The following is a 20,839-nucleotide window of genomic DNA, read 5'->3' as shown; positions in this document are numbered from 1 at the left end:
AGCCACAAACCCAATACAGGAGACCTGGCTTTCCTTGGAATAAAATCCAAAATGAAGAGTCTAAATAAATCTATTGTTTCTTTGCAGTGCAGATGAAAATGTCTGAAAAACACAGGGCTCAATATGTTAAACAATACATTTCTTTTAAGCAACTGAATTTGTTATGATAGTTCTGAAAAGCAATTATGGTATAGTACAGTACAGTACAGTACAACATAACTCCAAGATTCTTCAGTTGCTAGTCATAATACCACGGAGGTATGCATAAATGAATTTGAGGTCAGGCAAAGACTGGCAACAATAAAATGTTTTTGAAGCATAAAAGATCAAAAGTAAAAAGTCAAAAAATGTAATGAATCCAAGGTGTTTCTGGCAGTTCTTGCCCATGCTTTACCATAAGATTTTATGGCAATTATTCCTCTAAATATAAAATATTGCCATTTTTCAATGCATATGTGTGGGGATCTGAAGGAAAACAGCACCCATATGTCTAGAGGAAGTGGCACTATTATGAGATTTGGCCTTGATGGAATAGGTGCTGCCTTATTGGAGTCAATATGTCACTTTGAGGTTTCAATAGCTCATGCCAGGCCTTGAGGTCACTCTCCTCCTGTTGCTTGCCAATCTAGATATAAAACTCTCAGCATCCTCTCCAGCAACACACTGCCTCCCATGTCACAATGTTTTCTAACATGATGATAATGGATTAAACCTCTGAATCTGTAAGTCAGTGCCAATTAAATGTTTTGTTTTATAAGAATAGCCAGGGTCATGGTGACTCTTCATAACAATAGAAACCCTAAGACAAAATGCCACATAATACCAATGAATGTTGCCCCAAACAATGTGGCAATGTTCTTACTATACATATAATGACTGATGTTTCTTACAGACAATAATGGCGTAATTATGAAAAACACAATTTTAATAGTTTCCTAGTGTAAGTCTTCAGTATGTATCATTAAAATTATACATTAAGATATTTATTTTAAAAAATAGATTTGACCTTCAGACTGGGGTCTCTTAAAAATTTTGTTTCACAAAAATAAGCACAGTGGCACACACTTTTAATCTCAGCACTCGGGAGGCAGAAAAAAAGCAGATGTAAAGTTTCAGGCCAGCCTGAACTACATATTCAGTTCTAGGACAATCAGGGGTACATAAAGAAATCCTGAGTTGAAAAAATGATCCAGGCTGGTGAGATGTCTCAGCAGGTAAGAACACTGACTGCTCTTCCAAAGGTCCTGAGTTCAAATCCCAGCAGCTACTTGGTGGCTCACAATACCTCAGAAGAGGTCTGATGTCTTCTTCTGGTAGGTCTAAAGACATCTACAGTAAAATTATTTATAATAATAAATAAATCTTTGGGCCAGAACGAGCAGGGACTGAGAAAGCAGGGTTGACCTTAGCGACCGGGGTCTACAAGAGTGAGCAGAGGTCCTAAATTCAATTCCCAACAACCAGATGAAGGCTCACAACTATATATACAGCTACGGTGTGTACTCATATACATAAAATAACTAAATCTTAAAAAAAAAATTAAAAGAAAAGAAAAAGATAAAATGATACAAACAACTGAATTTCCTGTAGTTTTTGAAATGGCTCTAAACATACACCTGTTTTGTACTGGGTACTTATATATAGTTGCATTCCAGTATTAACAATTACAACATCAAAATAGTTATAACTCTAAAAGACATTGAAGATACTTTTATGTTCTGTAGTATCAAGCAGCCCAACCTAAAATTCTTTTTGTGTTTGAACATGTTTATGTGTGTGTGTGAAATATGTGGGTAAATATGTTCATTTGTGCACATACAGGTACATATAGGTGGAGACCAAGGCTCCTTGTTATGTTGTATTCCTCAATCATGTCTCTACTGTGTTTGTCCTCAGACACGGCCTCTTACTGAACCTGGTGTCACTGATTTAGCCAAACTGGATTATCGCCAGGGATTGTCCTGTCTCTAGCTCCTTCTTGCTAGGATTGTGCTGCTAAGCCCAGCTTTTTTTATGTGGGTGATATGAATCTAAACTCAGGTCCTCATGGTTGTACAACGAGCACCAATTAAGCCATTCCCATAGAAGCTAGAAGTTCGTTAGGTAAAAATAAATAAGTATATGTGTTCCCTTATTATACAAACCTGAATTCATCATTAATATATAATAAATTTAGTTGTAAACAAAACAATTCTTTAAAAATAAATTTCTTTATGTTTTTTTCATTAACAATGGGTGTTTAATTTGTACATTGATTTTATATATCTATAAATCCAAGTACTGTAAAAGTTCTAGGGTGAGATGGGTCATGAATGAAAAGGGTTTAGGTAGGAAGCTTTGGTCCCCACAATAATTTCATTGTAAGTTTTTGCTTTCTATTGTTTGTTAAATCCCATTATGTGTATATACACAGTTCTATGAAAATGTAATCTTTTTAAATTAAAAGATTTAATAATAAGAACCACAAATTTTCCTTCTAATAAATTAAAAAAAAAAAAAAAGTTAAAGAGATGGCTCAGTGTTTTAGAGCACGGGGTATTCTTCCAGAGATCCTGAGTTCAATTCTGTGCACTAACATGGTGATACACATAAATTTGCTAATCAAGTATTGGGAATTCAACTCCTTTTTCTAGTCTCTATGAGTACTGCACATATGTGGTATATAAATATTCTGTTCAGACAACACGTTTACCCATAAAATGAAAATGAATGTAAAAAATAAGATATCCATGTAAAAAAACATTTTTATCACATCTACAAAAATCAGATTGTTAAGTGTAAATAAAGTAAGAGCTAGCAGCTCTCAGAGAGAGTTTGATTGCTTATTACATATAAACTCCTGGACTGGATTACCTTGCACTGAGAAAGAGGAGGAGTGGAGTGACACCAATCTTAGAGGATTGCTTTATACATCAAATAAAAAATATACTGAGGCTTTCTTCTGTAATTTACTTTTGCTGTCTTCCAAATGAGATATCATCATTTGGTGTTCTTTTGAGCCTGTAACATCAAATGATTGACTTGCCTAACACTATGAAAATCTTTTTCTAAATAAGTTTGCATGTCACCCCTACAATATGGTGATTATTACAATTCTATTTAAAACTTGAAGATGAAATAATTTGAAGCCAAATCTTACGAATGTAAGACCCGTATGAATTTTCTATTGTCCCATCTACACACCTCAGGTCTCATATGCCCCAGGCTAACCTCAAACTTTCTGTGCAGCCAAGGTTGGTCTTGAACAGACTGCCTTCCCAAGTACTAAGATTACCGACTCGAACAGCATAGCCAACTTTAAAAATGTCCTTTACAAAAAAAAAAAAAAAAAAAAAAAAAAAAAAAAAAAAAAAAGACAGCAGAAACTATTATATTTCAGATTACCACAAAACTTACCTCCTTCCGTTTCTGAAGTAGTAACTCCAGCCTTTCATTGGCTCTCTTCCCAATCATTTTATTTCTCTCAGCCTCATATTGCCTCTGTGTATTATCTTGATGAATACTGAGGTTTAAAGCAACGTTCACCAGAGCAGTCATCAGCTTCATTGCTATCAAATAAGGGACAATTACAATAGTCACTAGGGAAACAAAGATTTTAGGGAGAAGATCAAAAGTTAAAGCAAGTGAAGAAGAAAAAACCTGTTTAATAATCCAGCCATAATTTAAAATGATAAAAAATGGTAACTGACAGGAATAGACTAATCTCACTTGCAAAATAACTTTCTTCATTTAAAAGTCTTATCCAAGGAGCTTAAACATATATGTCAAGGGAAATTGTGAAATTCTTTTAAGGTCATTCTTGTTTTTAAAAGTTTGAGTTTAGAGCTATCCTCTAGGGATGGCTCGGTGCCATCATGTGTACTGAACATCGTTAACACTGCCTGTATATCTAGAAACTCAGGTTTGATTGCTAGCATCTATATGGTAGCCCCAGCTACCTATAACTCCAGTTTTCTGACCTCTGTGAACATAAGGCACATAGACATATATACTAGCAAACACAGATATATAAAATGATAAAATAAAACTATAAGAAGTTGTATCTAGTCTACCAGCACAAAAGACAGAAGTAACACAATGCCTTGCCTACATTCACACATTAGGTTTAATCTCTTTCTACCACTGCATCTGTGTTTCAAATGGTTCCTTTATACCTTTACTTAGGTGAATTAAAATTCCTAAAATATTTACAATTATCACATGGACTTAACAAACACAAAAAGGCTTCTGCCTCCACTGATTACCGAAGAGTGGTACAACTTCAAAATTCAGAAAAAGTATTTCAAGCACACCATAGAGCTAGAAACAAAAATTACTTTAAAGAATTTTGCAATTTCCCTTGAAATATATCTGTACACATATACACAATAGTGTAATTACCTACCTAAGCATATGCTTATTTTGAAAAACTTGAAAAGTCTTTCTAAGCCAGCTACAGGTTAACAGTGATTGTTATAGCTCTTAGACAAAAATGTGAAACCAAAATACTGAAAACAAATTTAAGTCAATGAACATTTATTTATAAGCTCATTTAATAAAAATTTAGACAAAATATTTTGACTATTCCTGTATTCCAAACTACAAGTTGGTGATTTTACATTTGTATGCAAATCAATGCATATTTAACTATCTGTGACAGGAAGTAAAGTACTTTCAAAATATGACAAAGAGTATCTAAAGGTGTATCTTAGGTTTTTCAAGCTCACCAAATTTAGGATGGCACTGGTTTATCTGCTTGTTTGAGTACACAAACCTCTATACTTCTAAAGCAAAATGACTTGATTTCATACCCAAAAGTCTGTTATTACATAATGACCTTCTTAGCCCATATAAACAATAAAATATTCAAAATAGTAAAACAAACAATAACTACAAAATGACTGATACATTCTCTCCAGGCCTTAGCAGATATAGAATAGTGGTGTGTGTTCTTTATGGTAAAGTATGCTTACACCCATACAATTAATTACTATTCAATCTAAATCAGGACTGTCCACTGACTCCAATGTTACATGACAAATACAATGTGAGTCTCACTGTTTATTGAGAACACGGAAATGATTGATCTTAAACATAATTATTTTTAGTTTTGCTACTGTTACTAGTAGAATTCAGCCTTAAAAATGTGACATATTCTTTCAAATACTCCCTCATGTCAAAGAGAAGATTCATTCACCTTCTAAATTTAAGTGTTGTAACGGAATAATTAACATTCCTCCACAGTATTATTCAGAAACAAAGAGATGTTCATCACTCCTTGCCCTTTTGCTTAAGAATAGGCTTACTGTTAAAATAGTAGAAAGTACTTTGAAATTAATACTAATCTCATAGTCATATCATTTCATGTCTGTTGAATTTCACAGTAAGATGACACCAATACATCTTATTTTCTTGAAATTCATTTTCCAGCATATTATAAAACTTACTGTAAAATGACAGATTGATAACTTAAAAACTGTTTTCTAATAGTTCAAGCAACGCTCATGCGGTGCTTCCTTTTTTATCAAGGGACAAAAGACACAGTGAGCAATATTGTATGTACTAGTTACAAACAAGGAAAAGACAGACTACAACTAAACAGCTGCACCAATGATTTTTACATTCTAGTAAAGAAAAGATAGGCAGAATATATACACTACGGATGAGATACTGAATGTCAACAGCAGAAGTGTTGATACAGGAGATGTTCAACTCTTCAGCAACTAGTTCCTAATGGTCATTAGGAGTGTGTCAATCGTGAGGTCTACTTTCTTTTGCTCCCTTTCTGGTCTAAGATTTTAGGTAGTGCCACATGTATCTCTCATAATGTGCTACCAGTGGCACAACCCTACAAAACTCATTTATCATGAACTGGAACCTATAAATTGGCAATTTCAAATAAGCCTTAACCTTTGCAATCTGATTATCTGTGGAATTTTGCTGTAGTATTGTAAAGGTGATCAACACATACAATTAATGCCAAGACTATGAGAACTCTGCTGATAATATATTCCCAATTACAGGAGAATACTTAGAAAATAGTTTGTAAAATTATCATAGGGCAGAATAGACAGCTCAATATTATAAATAGCATTTAACAGGCAATTTTGTCACAGACTCAGAACAGACAGAATGCTGTTAAAAACCTGACCATGAACGACTGTGTTGATAAGGTTCCCAATAGAAATGCAGAATCTATTGGGGACTGAATTATACGCCATTATGGTTTGACTATGGAAGAACTTTGCTGCATTTTGCATATGACCTGAGACTGTATGACACGTGAAACTTAAAATTTAATGGAGTAGAGTATGTGTTTGAGAAAATTTCAAGACACGAAAGCATTGAAGCAGAAAGGTCCAGTCTTGCTGGATGATTTAGGAAAGTACGTAGTGAAAGCAAGATTCCAAAAATAAGTAGAAAAGAAAATATTGAAAAAGCCTGCAATGTGGCCAGAAAAGGATAGCAAAAAAAGAGAAAAGAGGTGTTGCCAAAGATGATGAAGCTACCAGTGTCAACAAAAAGCCCAATGCTAAGACCAGGAAAATAAGATTGCCTCAGAGGATCCCAGCAATCAGCCATAGCATTAGGGCTTAGAGAGAATAAATAAAAGTTGTTACAAAAACACTTCAAGGAAGAATCCTCTCAATAAGAAATTGCTCTGTGGTTTTCAACCTCTAAGACAGGTCTAAAGAACTATTTCCACAGAAGTCAAGTTACTTTGTTCAGTTCACAAAGTACCTGTAACTGATACCTATGGTTCAGGTAGGCTTAGGCAATGGCAACAGTGTTCATGTAAAGCTGGTTTTGTAGGCATATGAAACACTACAACTATGGGATCATAAAGATTCCATGTAAATTTCAAAGAAAGCCTGTCAAGTTAAGCAGCGATACTGCAAGGGCCAAGTCTTTGCAAGCAGACTTGAAGATGTTTGTACACAACAGAGCAGAAGCTTCACTGGAGAACCCAAAAGCTAAAACAAACATATTAAACTTGCCAAGTGAAGCTGCAGGAAATGTACAAAACCAGCTACACACGGAGCTTTCGAATGCAATGAATGCCTTGCGTGGTTACAGTTTTTCTTTGGTCTGATCCTTCCTTCCTTTCCTTATTGCTTTTTTTGTTTTTTGTGTTTTTGGTTTTTTGAGACAGGGTTTCTCTTTATAGCTCTGGCTGTCCTGGAGCTCACTTTGTAGACCAGGCTGGCCTTGTAAATGGGAATGTTTACTCTAAGCATAATATATATACTGGAAAGATGCAAATTTTTCTTTTACTTTGCTATTCAAAGTATTTCCTCCACCTGACTGCTGGACATCACAAGGCAAAAAATGTGGTGGTGACCTCAAGAATATGAAGCATGAACAAGCATCATCAGCAACATGACTAAGGGGCTACAGGCCTACAGGTACAGAGCTGATGTCATCAGCCATCTAGGAAAGGCTAAAAGCATACAAGTGACATTCTGAAGATGATACATCATATTGCATAGTCTGCAATGTATAATCCTTAATCGCAAGGCTTTCAGAAATCCCATTTCAAGGAGAATTTTTGCAGCTAATATGTGTTTCCCATCATTATTAAATTAATATGATAATCGTTGGTCATTAGACCACCCTACTGGGCAGATTCTCTGCAGATCAACAAAGATCAACTCTTTTATAGCAATGCTATATAGACATATGATTTCTTAATATCTTATGGTGATCTATATAATTCCTAACTTATATTAGTAATTATTGAACAATTTGCAGAGAGGGCTGCAATTAGGGCCCTGGAAGTCTTCATGTGTGACAACTATTTGCACTAGGATAGAGAGCAGGCATGAGACAGATTTATGATTAAGGAAAACATTCCTTTTAAGGTGGTGGTAAAAACCACTATGTCGGTGGGTGTGTGTGTGTGTGTGTGTGTGTGTGTGTGTGTGTGTGGACTGGCGCATGTCTTTAATCCCAGCACTTGGGAGGCAGAGGCAGGCAGATTTCTGAGTTCGAGGCCAGCCTGGTCTACAGAGTGAGTTCCAGGACAGCCAGGGGCTACACAGAGAAATCCTGTCTCGAAAAAAAAAACAAAAAACAAAAAAACAACAAAAAAAATTATGTGATAGCTAAAGACCATAAACTGGGAATGAACACTTTGTTGTAGGTGTAAAAATGGAAGATAAAGTACTAACTGGGATTATCTAGACAAAACTTCAATACTAATGAGAGACTAGAGAGATAATTTGTCTCTCTACATACTGTGTTAACTTAGACATAAGAGTTACAGTTTCTAACTTTTAATGAGCCTTTGAGCTAGCGGTAGATAATGTTTCTTTAGATTACCAGTCTTAATGGGAACACACGAAAACATATCTATTATAATTCCTTATTTAACTTGTGATTTGAATTTATGTTTGAACTTGTGAAGTTTTGAAAAAAGATGCATGTGATCATAGATTCTGTAAAAGGACATGTACTGAGAACAAGGACAATAGTGAGTCAGGTTTTTCTTAAGACCAATATAAAGGTAGTGCCTGCACCTTTCTTTCAAAGGTTAGAGTAGCTTTTCAAAATGCTTGTTTCTTTCTATGACTTTCTCTAGATTACAAGGAGTCAGGGAACTCCCAGCCTTGGGGCTCAGGGCCATGAAGGACCTGTGGGAAAAGATCAAAGAACCTCTTTACTTAATACACCCACCACATCCACTCCAACCCAGTTTAAGTTAAGTATTAACTGCCAGATGCCTAAAGCTTCTGGTCTCTTCTGGCCTCAGGATAACTAGATTCAAACCAGTAAACATTATTATATTAAGCAACCTTTACTCCCACAAAATCAGGTCATTTTCCCCACCCCTGCATATACTTCACCCCCCTCAGATGCCTTCCAGAAAGAACCACTGCTTAGGGTAGGTCCCCTAAAAGCTGATGTTGATAAATAAAAAATTATTAGAAAATGGGAAAGCTTGGATTTTTTTTGCTCCAACTAAATCATTTAATTTTCCTTGAAGAAATGACTGAAAACCACAACTCTAGAAAAACAAGGCTGAGACAGCATTCTTCATGTTGCGTACCGACCCTTTAAGAGACATGATCATAATGCCCATGGTGGGTCCAGCTATGGAGATGTGAAATCCATGCATATAAGTTTCATAACTGAAAGAGAGGGAAAAAAAACCAAAGGAAAACCTCCAAATAAATGTTGCGTATACATGATGTCCATTTTGCACTGCACATCAGAAAGGGGGACCAGCAGCAGCTCAGAGCCCCTCAGTAAACAAAGGGCAAAACCTTGCAGACAACCTTGGCACCTGACGTCAGGGCTTAGCAGTCTCCAGTTGCAGGCCACAGTCCTTGAGGTCGTTTGTACCTGCACAAGCCTTCTCCACATCCCCTTGGCTCATGGCTGCCCTGCTAGGACTAGAGCGGAGGGCTTTTGTATGATCTTCCATGTAAATAAACACAATTGGGGGATTGGTGGGGGACTCTTGCCTACTGGGAAATCATTTTTCAAGCTTGGGCATAAGAAACCTTATACAATTTGCATAAACAGTTAAGAGTAAACAAGACTATTTGGAATAAATATGACAAACACATTGGTAATACTTTAAATATATAAAGATTACATAGAAATAAAATCTTACGATAGGCTTGAGAATTACAAATAGAAAAGACTTAAGTAATTCCTGTTATGTTGTAAAATCCCAATTAAAACATCAGGAAGGAAAATGATTTTCATCTTCCATGAACGGACAAAATAAATGCAACCCTAATTTGCAAACATATTAGTACATAAACATGGCAGGGTGTGAATAGAGAACATTCACAACAAATAGATAATTACAGAAAGCATGGCAACTAAACCTCGAATAAGAAAAGGTATTTTACTCTGGGTAATCCAGAAACATTCAACAATATAATTTTAGTTCAGTGGAAGATAGAGAGAGCCAAACTTTGTTATAATAATGTTCAAATATGAGATGTCTACTTAAAATACAAACCAGCATACTTAAGGTTAAGAACAAATAAATACTATTCTGAAAGGGTATCTTATGTAAAATGGGTGTAATAGGATAGTATGCTTAAGTAAAAATAATTAAGAGATGAATATAGTGTGTAACTGCTAAAAATCTGTTCTAACTTAATAAAAAGCTTTCCAAAAGTGTGTTCAGCTCCAACAGAGAAAAAAAAATTCATGTAACTGTGGAATTTCTAGAACTGAAGAACAGTGAAGTGTGTCTAATCTGGCACATTATCAAATTATCAAGTTTCAGTCCAGATACAATATCAAGAATCAAACTAAGAGGTCATTCATATAAGTTGACTGATGGATATAGTGTTGGATTTAACAGAGCTCATTAAAAGAGAAAAGAAAAGAGGGATAGTGTGCCTTTGCAGTGAAGCATTGCAGTCCAAACAAAATTCACAATGGAGCTGTACGATGTGATGCTGTGTTAACTGAAGCTTACTGCTAAGGATGGCCCTGCCTCATAGCAGTAAGACACTATTCAAATATGTATACTTTGTAGGGCTAGTATAATAGCCTAGCTATACTTCAATACTGTGTATCTTATTACTATCTTGGAGTGCACAATTTGAGAACTTCTGCTCCGCATATGGTCTTTAACTCTCTCCACCAAACTGTGAGTCCTTGAAGCTCATAACTTTGTAGAATTAAAATATGTGTTCTATGGTGCTCTGAATGATAAATAAATAAAAGTAATAGACTCTGGCCAAAAAATTTTTTTATATAAATGTAGTAATAGTATACAGTGAAATGTAAGACAAAACACATAAAGACTGTCAATAGAGACACAGTTTTAGATATTTGGAAAACAGACTAAACTTCTTCCTGATTAGACTATGCAAGTAACTTATGATGCTACTGAGGTCATTTTTTCTCAGCCCTAAGAATAACTAATCTGATTGGATCTCTTCTCAATTATGTTACAAGCAAGGTCAGGGGTCATTTTATTTCAAAACTGATCATCTTACCTAGCGATAACTAACCATGAGCATAGATAGTGAAAATTTTGATTTAAAAACACAGTTATGTGAATGTTTTTCTTTTAATCCAAGGTGTGGGATATGGGGCTGCTCAGTTTTTCCACAGCCACTGTGATTATCTTGTGCTCAAGGAGGGGCATGATCTTTGCCAGCTGCAGATAGTTTAATTCTTGGGAATCTGGAGAGGGTATGGATGCCACAGAGCAGAAATGGGTCCGAGGCACTTATTAAGAGGAAGGCAAGGTGCTGCTGACCCCACTACTCTTCGTCCGGCCTGTCTGCTATTGCTGGGCTTGTGTTTTGTTGGACTTCTGGATACTCTGACAATGAAGACTGGGTATGTCCCTAGGAACTAGAAGACCCTAATCGGCAATAAATAGCATACAAAGATCTATGTCCCTTTTCCATTCTAATCTTTCCCTCATACCTAGTGTTGGGGGATTGGAAGGAATCAGGGTAGAAAGAGCTGGAAAGAAGGTAGAAGGTATAAGAACCCAATAAATTAATAAAACAAATAAATCAACACACAGTCTTTGAATCAGAGGATTAAATGCTCATGCCCATCTTATCTAGCCCTCAAGATTTGTCTTCTAAAGTAAATAGAAATCATCACGTTTTACTCCATGCCTCTCATACAAACCATTCACTTGGATAATTACTGTCCACCCAGAATTATCAGAAAATCTTTTGTTGAAAGGAGTGACCATATACTTAAAATTTTATATACTCAAGCTATGAAAGAAGTATTTAATGTAGAAAAATAATTACAGATGTATTACTTAGTGCTGAATATTTTATCCTTTAGAACTTGAAATTTTAAAAAAGGTTCAGTACATTCTATTTTCAACACCTAATACCTTTCCATTATTCAAATGTAGCTAATAAATGGCGGTTATGATCAGGGAAATAGGCTAAGTGCAGATCTTCACCTGGTTCCTCTCATTCAAATTCAATCTCCCAGTCTTAGTCCCAGTTTTGCAGCACAGCAACGGATGCAGCTTCCCTTACCCACCCTTGCCTTGTCTCCAATGGATCACACAGATTTCCCTTCCAAACTTTCGTGCCCTGACTCATTGCTTTATTCCAGCACTCCTTCCTCAAGGAGGTATTTCCTGGTAATTTACAGGCCACTCCCACTCCTGGCAGAGAAGCAAATAGGTTAACTCTAACTCTTCCCCTCATCTTCCCCTCCTCCAAATCCAGTCTTAGCCTTACCTTTATATCAGACTACCTGCTGTGGCTCCCTTTCACTCTTCCCCATTCATTCCCAGGAGACCAGGGAGATAGAGCCTGGTGGAAAACCCTGCTTCCTCCTTCATGTGGAGCCCCACAGCCTTATCCCAACCCAGCCCATTCCCATGGATGTGTCAGCTCCTAACACACAGAAAGTCCTTTGTCCTGTAAATATAAGTGGTTACAACTACCAGAATCCCATAAATTTCCTAAGAGGCAGCACAAAGCCATCACACTCTCCTGAGAACCAGAGAGGAAAACAGGAACCAAGAAAAGAGAAAACACCCACCTAATAAAGACAAGATTAGATGTCAGCACTTAGAATTAAAACTTTCCCAAACCCAGATGCCTAGATGCCAGGGGAAATCACTCAGTAGGCTTTGAGTACTGCAACATAACTGAAGCATGAGACAAAGACATTAGCATACCTTTTATGAATATGACAGAGGTCCTTACAGAGAAAATTAATAAATCCCTTATAGAAATCTATAAAAACACTAACAATGGAAGGAAATGAATAAAACAGTTCAAAAACTGAAAGTGGAAACAGAATCAATAAAGAAATGAAAACTTTAGGAACTTGAACAGGAACCTCAAAGACAAGCCTCACCAACAGAATACAAAAGATACAAGACAGAATCTCAGACACTGAAGACACGATACAAAAAGCGAATACCTTGGTCAAATAAATTGTTAAATCTAAAAAATCCTGGGACAAAACAACCAGAAAATCTATTTTACATTATGACAAGACCAAATCTAAGAATCATAAGAATAAAAGGAAAAGAAACCCAGATTCAAAGGGCACAATGTTTTTTCAACAAAATTATCAAGAAAAATTCTCCATTATAAAAAGAAGGTACTTACAAGAAACATACAGAACACCAAAAGGACTGGACCAGAAAAGAAAGTCCCCTTGATGCAGAATGATAAAAACACTAAACATACAGAATAAAGAAGAATCTTAAAAGCTATAAAGGAAAAGGAAAAACATATAAAGACAGACCTATTAGAAAAACTTCTGATTTTTCAATGGAGACTCTAAAAACAGAAGGGTCCTGGCAGACATTGTACAGAATCTATGAGACCACAGATGTCAGAACTGAATACTATACCCAGCAAAACATTTAATCACATTACACAGAGAAAGTAAGACATCTATGACCAAAAAAAAAAAAAAAACCAACCCAGAAGTCACTTAGAATGAAATTTCCAACCTACAAAGGTTAACAACATCACAACAAAATAAGAGGAATCAAGAAACACTGCTTGTTAACTCTAAACATAGTCTTAATCCCTCAATAAAAAGACAGAAACAAACATGATATGAAACAGTATCCATCCTTCTTCTGCATCCAAGAAGCACACTTCAACATCAAAGATAGTCACCTCAGAGAAAAAGAACAGAAAAAAAGGATTCTATGCACATGGACCTAAAAAAATAAAAAATAAAAAAACCCAAAACCCCCAAAAAATCATAAAGCCTTAGTATCTAACAAAATAGACTTCAATACAAAATTAAAAGAAAAGGAAGAACACTACATACTCATCAAAAGAAAAATCCACCAAATATACACTGTAATTCTTAATATCTATATATCAAACACAAGTGTACCAAAGCTCAAGAAAATAGGCCAGCTTAAATCACATACTGATACTCAAACACTGACAGTGGGAAACTTCAACAGCCAATTCTCACACCAATAGATAGGTCATCCAGGAAAAAATTATACAAAGAAATGTTCGAACTAACTGTCATTACAAACTAAATGAACTTGACAGATAATTACAGAACATTTCACCCAAACACAAAAGAATGTACTTCTTCACAACAGCTTATGGAACTATATCCAAAATGGACCACATACAAGGACATAAAGTAAGGCTCAATACATAGAAGAAAATCAAATTAACACCTCATATCCTGTCTGTCCATCCTGGTCTAAAAATGGGCATCAACAACAGAAACAACAGAAAATCAAGAAAACTAAACAACTCACAATGGAATGAAAAAAAATCAACCGAGAAAGAAAAAAAAAAAAAAAGACTCATTACAACTGAATGAAAATGAATACATACCACACCAAAACTAACAGGACACAATGAAGGTGGCCCTGAGGAGTCAATTCATAGCACTAAGTGCAAACATAGAAATAGGAGATATTAGTGATTTAACAGCACACCGAAAGCTCTAAAATGAAAAGGGGGAAAAGAGGGAGAGGGGAGAGGGAAAGAAAGGAAAAAAAAAAAAACACACCCAAAAGGAAAAGATGGCAAGAAATAGTCAAACTCAGAACAAAAATAAACATGATAGAAAATGAACAAACACCCGGGCAGTAGTAGCGCACGCCTTTAATCCCAGCACTCAGGAGACAGAGGCAGGCGGATTTCTGAGTTCCAGGCCAGCCTGGTCTACAAAGTGAGTTCCAGGACAGCCAGGGATACACAGAGAAACCCTGTCTTGGAAAAAAGAAAATGAACAAACAAAAACAATGAATTACTGAAACAAAGAGTTGGTTCCTGAGAAAATCACCAAGACTGATAAGCCTTCATCCAAATTAACTAAAAGGTGGAGAGAGAATATTCAAATTACACAATTAGAGATGAAAAGGGGACATACCAATTGAGACTGAGGAAATCCAGAGAATCATAAGGATGTACTTTAAAAACCTGTATTCCACCAAACTGGGAAATCTAAAATAAATGGATAATTTTCTCAATAGACACCACTTACAAAAGTTAAATCAAGATCAAACAAACAATTTAAACAGACCTTTAACTAGAGATATATAGGCAGTCATTAAAAGTCTCCCAACAAAAAAGCCCAGGGCCTGGTGGTTTTAGCACAGAATTCTACCAGATTTTACCAGAAGAGATTAGTGCTAATCTCCTCAAATTATTCTATTAAATGGAAACAGAAAGAACATTGTTCAATTTGTTTTATGAGCCTATAAGTCTCTTGATACCCAAACTACATAAGAAACCAACGAAGAAAATTTCAGACCAGTTTCTCTTACAAACATAGACTGAAAATTTCTAAATAAAAATATTTAGAAACTGAATCCAAGAATATGTCAAAAAGGTCATCCACCAGGATCAAGTAGGCTTCATCCCAGAGATGCAGGTATGGTTCAATATATGCTAATCAATGAATGTACTCAGCAATGTGCATAAACTGAAAAAAAAAATAGCCACATGATCATCTCATTAGATGCAGGAAGATCTCTGGCAAAATCCAACACACTTTTATGATAAAAGCTCTGGAAAGATTAGGGACACGAAAGACAAAAGTCAACATAATAGATGCAGTGTACAGCAACCCTTGTGGCAAACACCAATTTAAATGGAGAAAAATTCAAAGCAATTTCACTAATATCAATTACAAGTCAAGGTTGTCCACTCTCTCCACGGTTATTCAATACAATACGGGAAGCCTCAGCTGGAGCAATAAAGCCACTGAAGGAGTTCAAAGCGAAACAAATTAGAAAGGAAGAAGTTGAAGTATCTTTATCTACAGGTAGTATGATAGTATCCAAAAGTGTTCCTAAAAAATCCATCAAGGAATTCCGACAGCTGACACTTTCAGCAAGCAATATAGCTAACTAAGTACAGTATTAACTCACAAAGCCCAGGATCCCTCCTATACATAAATGTCAAATGGACTGAGAAAGAAATCAGGGAAACAGCACCTTTTATAAAAAACATCAAAGTAAACAAAATATCCTGGGGTAACCTGAACCAAGCAAGTTAAAGACTTGTATGATAAAAACTTTAAGAGACTGAAGAAAAAAATTGAAAAAGGTATCAGAAGATGAAAAGATCTCCCATACTCATGGATTGTTAAGATTAATATAGTAAAAATAGCCATCCTACCAAAAGTAATCTACAACTAATCAAGGCAATATCCATCAAAATTATAAGACAATTCTTCATAGAACTTGAAATGACTATTTAAAGTTTTATAATGAAAACATGAAAAACCCCTGTTTGCTAAAAAAATCTAATAATAAAAGAACTTCCTGAAGGTAATTAAGTATGAGGTTCAGATATAAGCAGAATTCTCAATAGAGTAAAGTCAAGTGGATAAGAAACAAGAAGAAATTCCAACATCCCTAGTCATAAGGGAAATGCAAATCAAAACTATTTGAGATTTCATCTTAAACCCATAAGAATGGCTAAGATTAAAAATAAAAAAATTAAAACAACAAGTGTCAGCCTATACTGGGGAGGATGTGAAGCAAGGTAAACTCTCAAACACTGGCAGCACTGCAACTTGTGTAGCCACAGTGAAAATCAGTGTGGCCCTTCCTCAGAAAGATTTAAACAGTGTACCTCAAGAACCAGCTACCACACTCTTGAACACATACCCAATGGATGCTTTAGTCTAGAATGAATCAATGTCGACTGTACCTCTATTCTTAATAGCCAGAAGTTAGAAACAACCTAAATCTTTATCAACAGAAGAATGAATGAAGGCGATGTGGTACATTTACACATATCAGGAGTACTAGTGACTAAACAACAACAAATATACATATCAGGTAAATGGATAGAATTAGAAAAAGATCATCCTAAGTGAAGTAAGAGAGATTAAAAGAAAAAGTGTGTGGATATTGTAGTTTTATGTGGATAATAACTGTTAAGTCAATGATAACCAAGCTATAATCCACAGAACCACCGAGGGGAGGTATAAAGGATGGGGTTAGGAGGAGAGGACATACAGGCTCCCTAGGAAAGGGGAACAGAATGGACAGTTATGCATGGGTGGGGAGAATCAAGTAGAGACAGGGATAGAAAAGGGACACAAGGGAGAGAATACAGGGAGAGATATTAACATTCAGAGCCATTTGAGGGGTAACATAAAAACCTTAGGGAGTAAAAACTTTCTATATTATTGACATATATAAAGGAGAACTAAATGAAATAACCAAGTAAAGAGGAAGACAGAGACCCAACAAGCCATCTCTTGTCCAAATAAAGCTTCCACTATGAGGACTGGGTTACATCTAATTGAGCTGTTGCTGACAATACCTATATAACTCAATGAATGAGGAGAAGTTGAGCTGGTGCCTACATAGAGCCTTTATCAATACAAGCCAGTGTCTTTGATACAGGATAGTATGCTGAATGCTACGAAATCAGAAATATAAACACCAACCTTGTCACAGTCCCTCTGATCCACAATGGTTTCTTGCCTAAAAGATGAGCTAGTACAATGGTGGCACAAAGCTTCCTGAAGTAACCAACCAATATTTGATTTTATCTAAAGCCAATACCACAAGATGGAACCCATAGTTAACACTGGTTGGGTGTCAAAGAACCTCAGAATTGATAGCCCAGGAACTTCGGGCAAAACCAAATAATTCTGTTTGAAAAAACTATGTAATAATAAAAATCCTAATGGCATTCTGCTATGTGATAGCTCAGTGCCTCGCTCAGTCATCATCAGGGAAGCTTCCTTTTACAGCAAATGGGAGTGAAACAGAGACCCACAGCCAGACCCTATGAGAGTGTGAGAGATTGTGCAAGACAGTTTTATGTCAAGTTGACACAAGTCAACATTATCTGAAAGAAGAGAATCTCAATTAACACCAGGCTGTAGACAACTTCATAGGGCATTTTCTTAATTAAAGATTGATGGGGGAAGACCCCTTTCCTTTATTCTAGCAAACAGCCATTTCCAGTTTTTATTCTTAAGGCTGTCAAATAGCAAGTAGGAAAACTATTGCATATTTTATTCTATTAAATGAAAACAGTCAGGCAGATAAATTCCAAGAAATTTTTACTTTTATTAAAGCACTAACTAAATTAACCTTATAGAAAAAAAAAGCTGATTACAAAAAATAAAATAAAAATTTAGCAAACTCAACTGGAACAAAGAAGATTTGGTTACTTACCAGCAAGGGTACTTGTATGCCTAAAAGCTCTGACTTGGGAGTCTGACAAACCAGTCAAAAGGGAAATTACGGTGTCCATCATATATTCATCATAAATTATGCTATATTGACACTGTCGAATCAGGACTCCAATAAATTCACAAAAATTGGAACGAAATTTTTTCCACTGAGGACCAGGCATTGTAAGGGGGTAGTCACCACTGTCCTAGAATATGTAAAAAGAACTTATTAAGTATCACAAGATAGCAGTTAGATCAGAATTTTATTTCTATATACAAAGAAATATTTTATTCTAAATATACAATGATACTATCTGTACATTAAGTGTTAATTTTTTTCTTTAAACATCCACAATTTTTACAGTGCTAAAAACTATCAGACTGAAAGTGTTTAATTCCTTTTTCTAAGATTCTTAATAAAAAGATAACAGTGCTAAATTATGTTTGTATTTTTTTTAAGATTTATTTGATTTATATGAATACACTGTAGCTGTGTTCACACACATCAGAAGAGAGCATCGGGTCCCATTATACATGGTTGTGAGCCACCATGTGGTTGTTGGGAATTGAACTCAGGACCTCTGGAAGAGCAGTCAGTGCTCTTAACCACTGAGCCATCTCTCCAGCCCATGTTTATATTTTTATGAAGATGATTTGAAGTAGACAGAAAAGTAATGAAGTTTAGATTAAAAGGAGTATTTACTATACTACTGAATATAATAATAATAATAATATGTAATATAGTAACTGAGATACATCTGTCATCAAATCACTCTTAACATTTATTTTTTTTATTCTCTTACAGAACAGACAGACAGGCATACCCAACACAAGCATGCTGAGGTGTACATGTGGAAGACAAAAGCAACTGTGAGTGTTGCCTGTCTCATTCCATCATGTGGTCACTACATCTGAACACATGTCAACAGGCTTGGTAGCAAGCTTGAATCATCTCTTCAAATCAGTATACCATTTCTCAGTATTTCGAAGATTTTAAAAACATGAGCATTTCACAAAAAAGCCTAAAATTGGCCTTTCACATGACAACTCATTTCTTGAAATTTTACAATAAACTTGACAATAATTCTACTTAATAGCTTCTTTAAAAGAAAAACATGGAATGGGATCTTAGTAAATTGTTTGACTTTATTTAATTCACAAAATTAACAGCTGAGCCTAATACCAAGTGCCTTTTCTCTCCAGCTTGAAACATTTAAGAAAATACACACAAGGACAGTTGGATATGGGTGGTATAAGCCATCAGATACCAGTCTTGATACTGTAGGTAGAACCAGAAGGATTTGGAGTTTGAGGACAGTCTGAAATACTATCTCAAAGACTGAGAGGGAAAACAGGAGGGGAGGGAAGAACTAAAATTATACTGAAAAGGCAGTGATGCAGAGGCAACTAAGATAGACAACAAGAAATCAATGTCAATTTGGTAACTGTTATTGTAGGAAATTAGGGAGAGTCTGTGCTCACTCAAAACCATTTCCAACAAAGAAGCCTATGGACAAGGCTGGGAAACAAGAGAACTCTTACTTTTGGCAAAACAAGCCAGCAAGTGTGTGATCTTCAACTGGAACAAAAAAGAAAGCAAGGAACCCAGCTTGCCTGTTCTGATTGTTCTATTGCATAAATCAGAAGCCTTGATCTGATGGACACCGGAGTAGGGAGCAGAAAAGAGCTAAAAACCAGGGTTGAAATAAAGATCCAACTGAGACAAGAGAAAAAGAGCTTGTATACTAGGGTAAGAGAGAAGAAGAAAAATACTGCCTTGGACTTTGCATCTTATATTGGTATCAACCAAAAGACTGTTAGCTTGAAGATGAACAGGAAGCAAAGGACTGGCTGTTATAAAAAGGTAGAAAAGTAAGTTGAAAGAATCCTTTAGTAAACTTAGCCATACATGGACATCATTAAGACACAGGCAAGACCATGAATATGTTCTCATTATCAATACCAGGAAGTAAGCAACACCATATTGCCAACTTGGAGGAGAAAAGGTGAAAAAGTGATTTCTTCTGTGGCCCTAGGATACAGAGATAGCAGACATCTCTTGAGGTGTGTCATAAGTCACAGATAAAGGTACCTACTATACCTATCATGAAAGAAGTCTCTCTGTATAGCAAAAGAAAGCCATTACAGGAAATCACAACTGGACACACCAACAGACAATGAAGGCTGCAATACCAATGGATATATCTGCAACACAGCTTCAACATCAATAACTCAAGAGAATATCACAGAAGCGGGGGGCAGAAAGGTAGCTGTGATGACTATTCTTGGTTGTCAATCTGACTATAATTGGAATTAATACAAACTTAAGCAGAAGGTACAATTAAGATTTTTTTCTTAATTAAATCATTTGAAGTGGGAAGACCCACTTTAAATATGGATCTTTTTAGATGGAAGACCTACCTTGAATATGGGTCACACACATCTGCTGGCAGCCTATATCAAGGTCATGAAAGAAGAATGCCTGCTCTCTCTGCCTATTTGCTCTTGTTTTCACTGGCCAGCCCATTTCTTCAAAGGCATTAGAGCCTACTCCATCAGGATTCTGCTACATACTAAAGACCAATTGAGACATGGACTAAACTGAACTCTTGGACCTTCCGTTGGTAGACAACAATTTTTGGACTACTTGGACTACATCCTATAAGCCATTCTAATGAATCCCTGCTTTTATTTATTTGTTTATTTATTTAGATAGATAGATAGATAGATAGATAGATAGATAAAGATA

General features: G+C 35.8%; 1 protein-coding gene across 6 annotated transcripts in view; it reads right to left on the bottom strand.

Moving 5' to 3' along the window:
- Stag1 (stromal antigen 1) overlaps window positions 1-20,839 on the bottom strand; it is a 315,222-nt gene that overhangs the window by 148,122 nt on the left and 146,261 nt on the right. For 5 of the 6 annotated variants that reach the window (XM_021171588.2, XM_021171587.1, XM_029481814.1 and 2 more), the window contains 2 exons: window positions 18,092-18,296; window positions 3,397-3,548 (listed from right to left, as the gene is read on the bottom strand). In XM_021171588.2, the coding sequence (XP_021027247.1) occupies window positions 3,397-3,548; window positions 18,092-18,296 (357 nt within the window). Of the gene's footprint in view, window positions 1-3,396; window positions 3,549-14,814; window positions 14,843-18,091; window positions 18,297-20,839 lie in introns of those variants that run through there. The other variant, XM_029481816.1, reaches the window with a different exon arrangement.

The sequence above is a fragment of the Mus caroli genome, chromosome 9 (genome assembly GCF_900094665.2).
Source record: "Mus caroli chromosome 9, CAROLI_EIJ_v1.1, whole genome shotgun sequence".
In the NCBI taxonomy this organism is placed as follows: Eukaryota; Metazoa; Chordata; class Mammalia; order Rodentia; family Muridae; genus Mus; species Mus caroli.
Note: the sequence above shows the minus strand (reverse complement) of the source record. Positions and strands in the feature narration are given on the sequence as shown.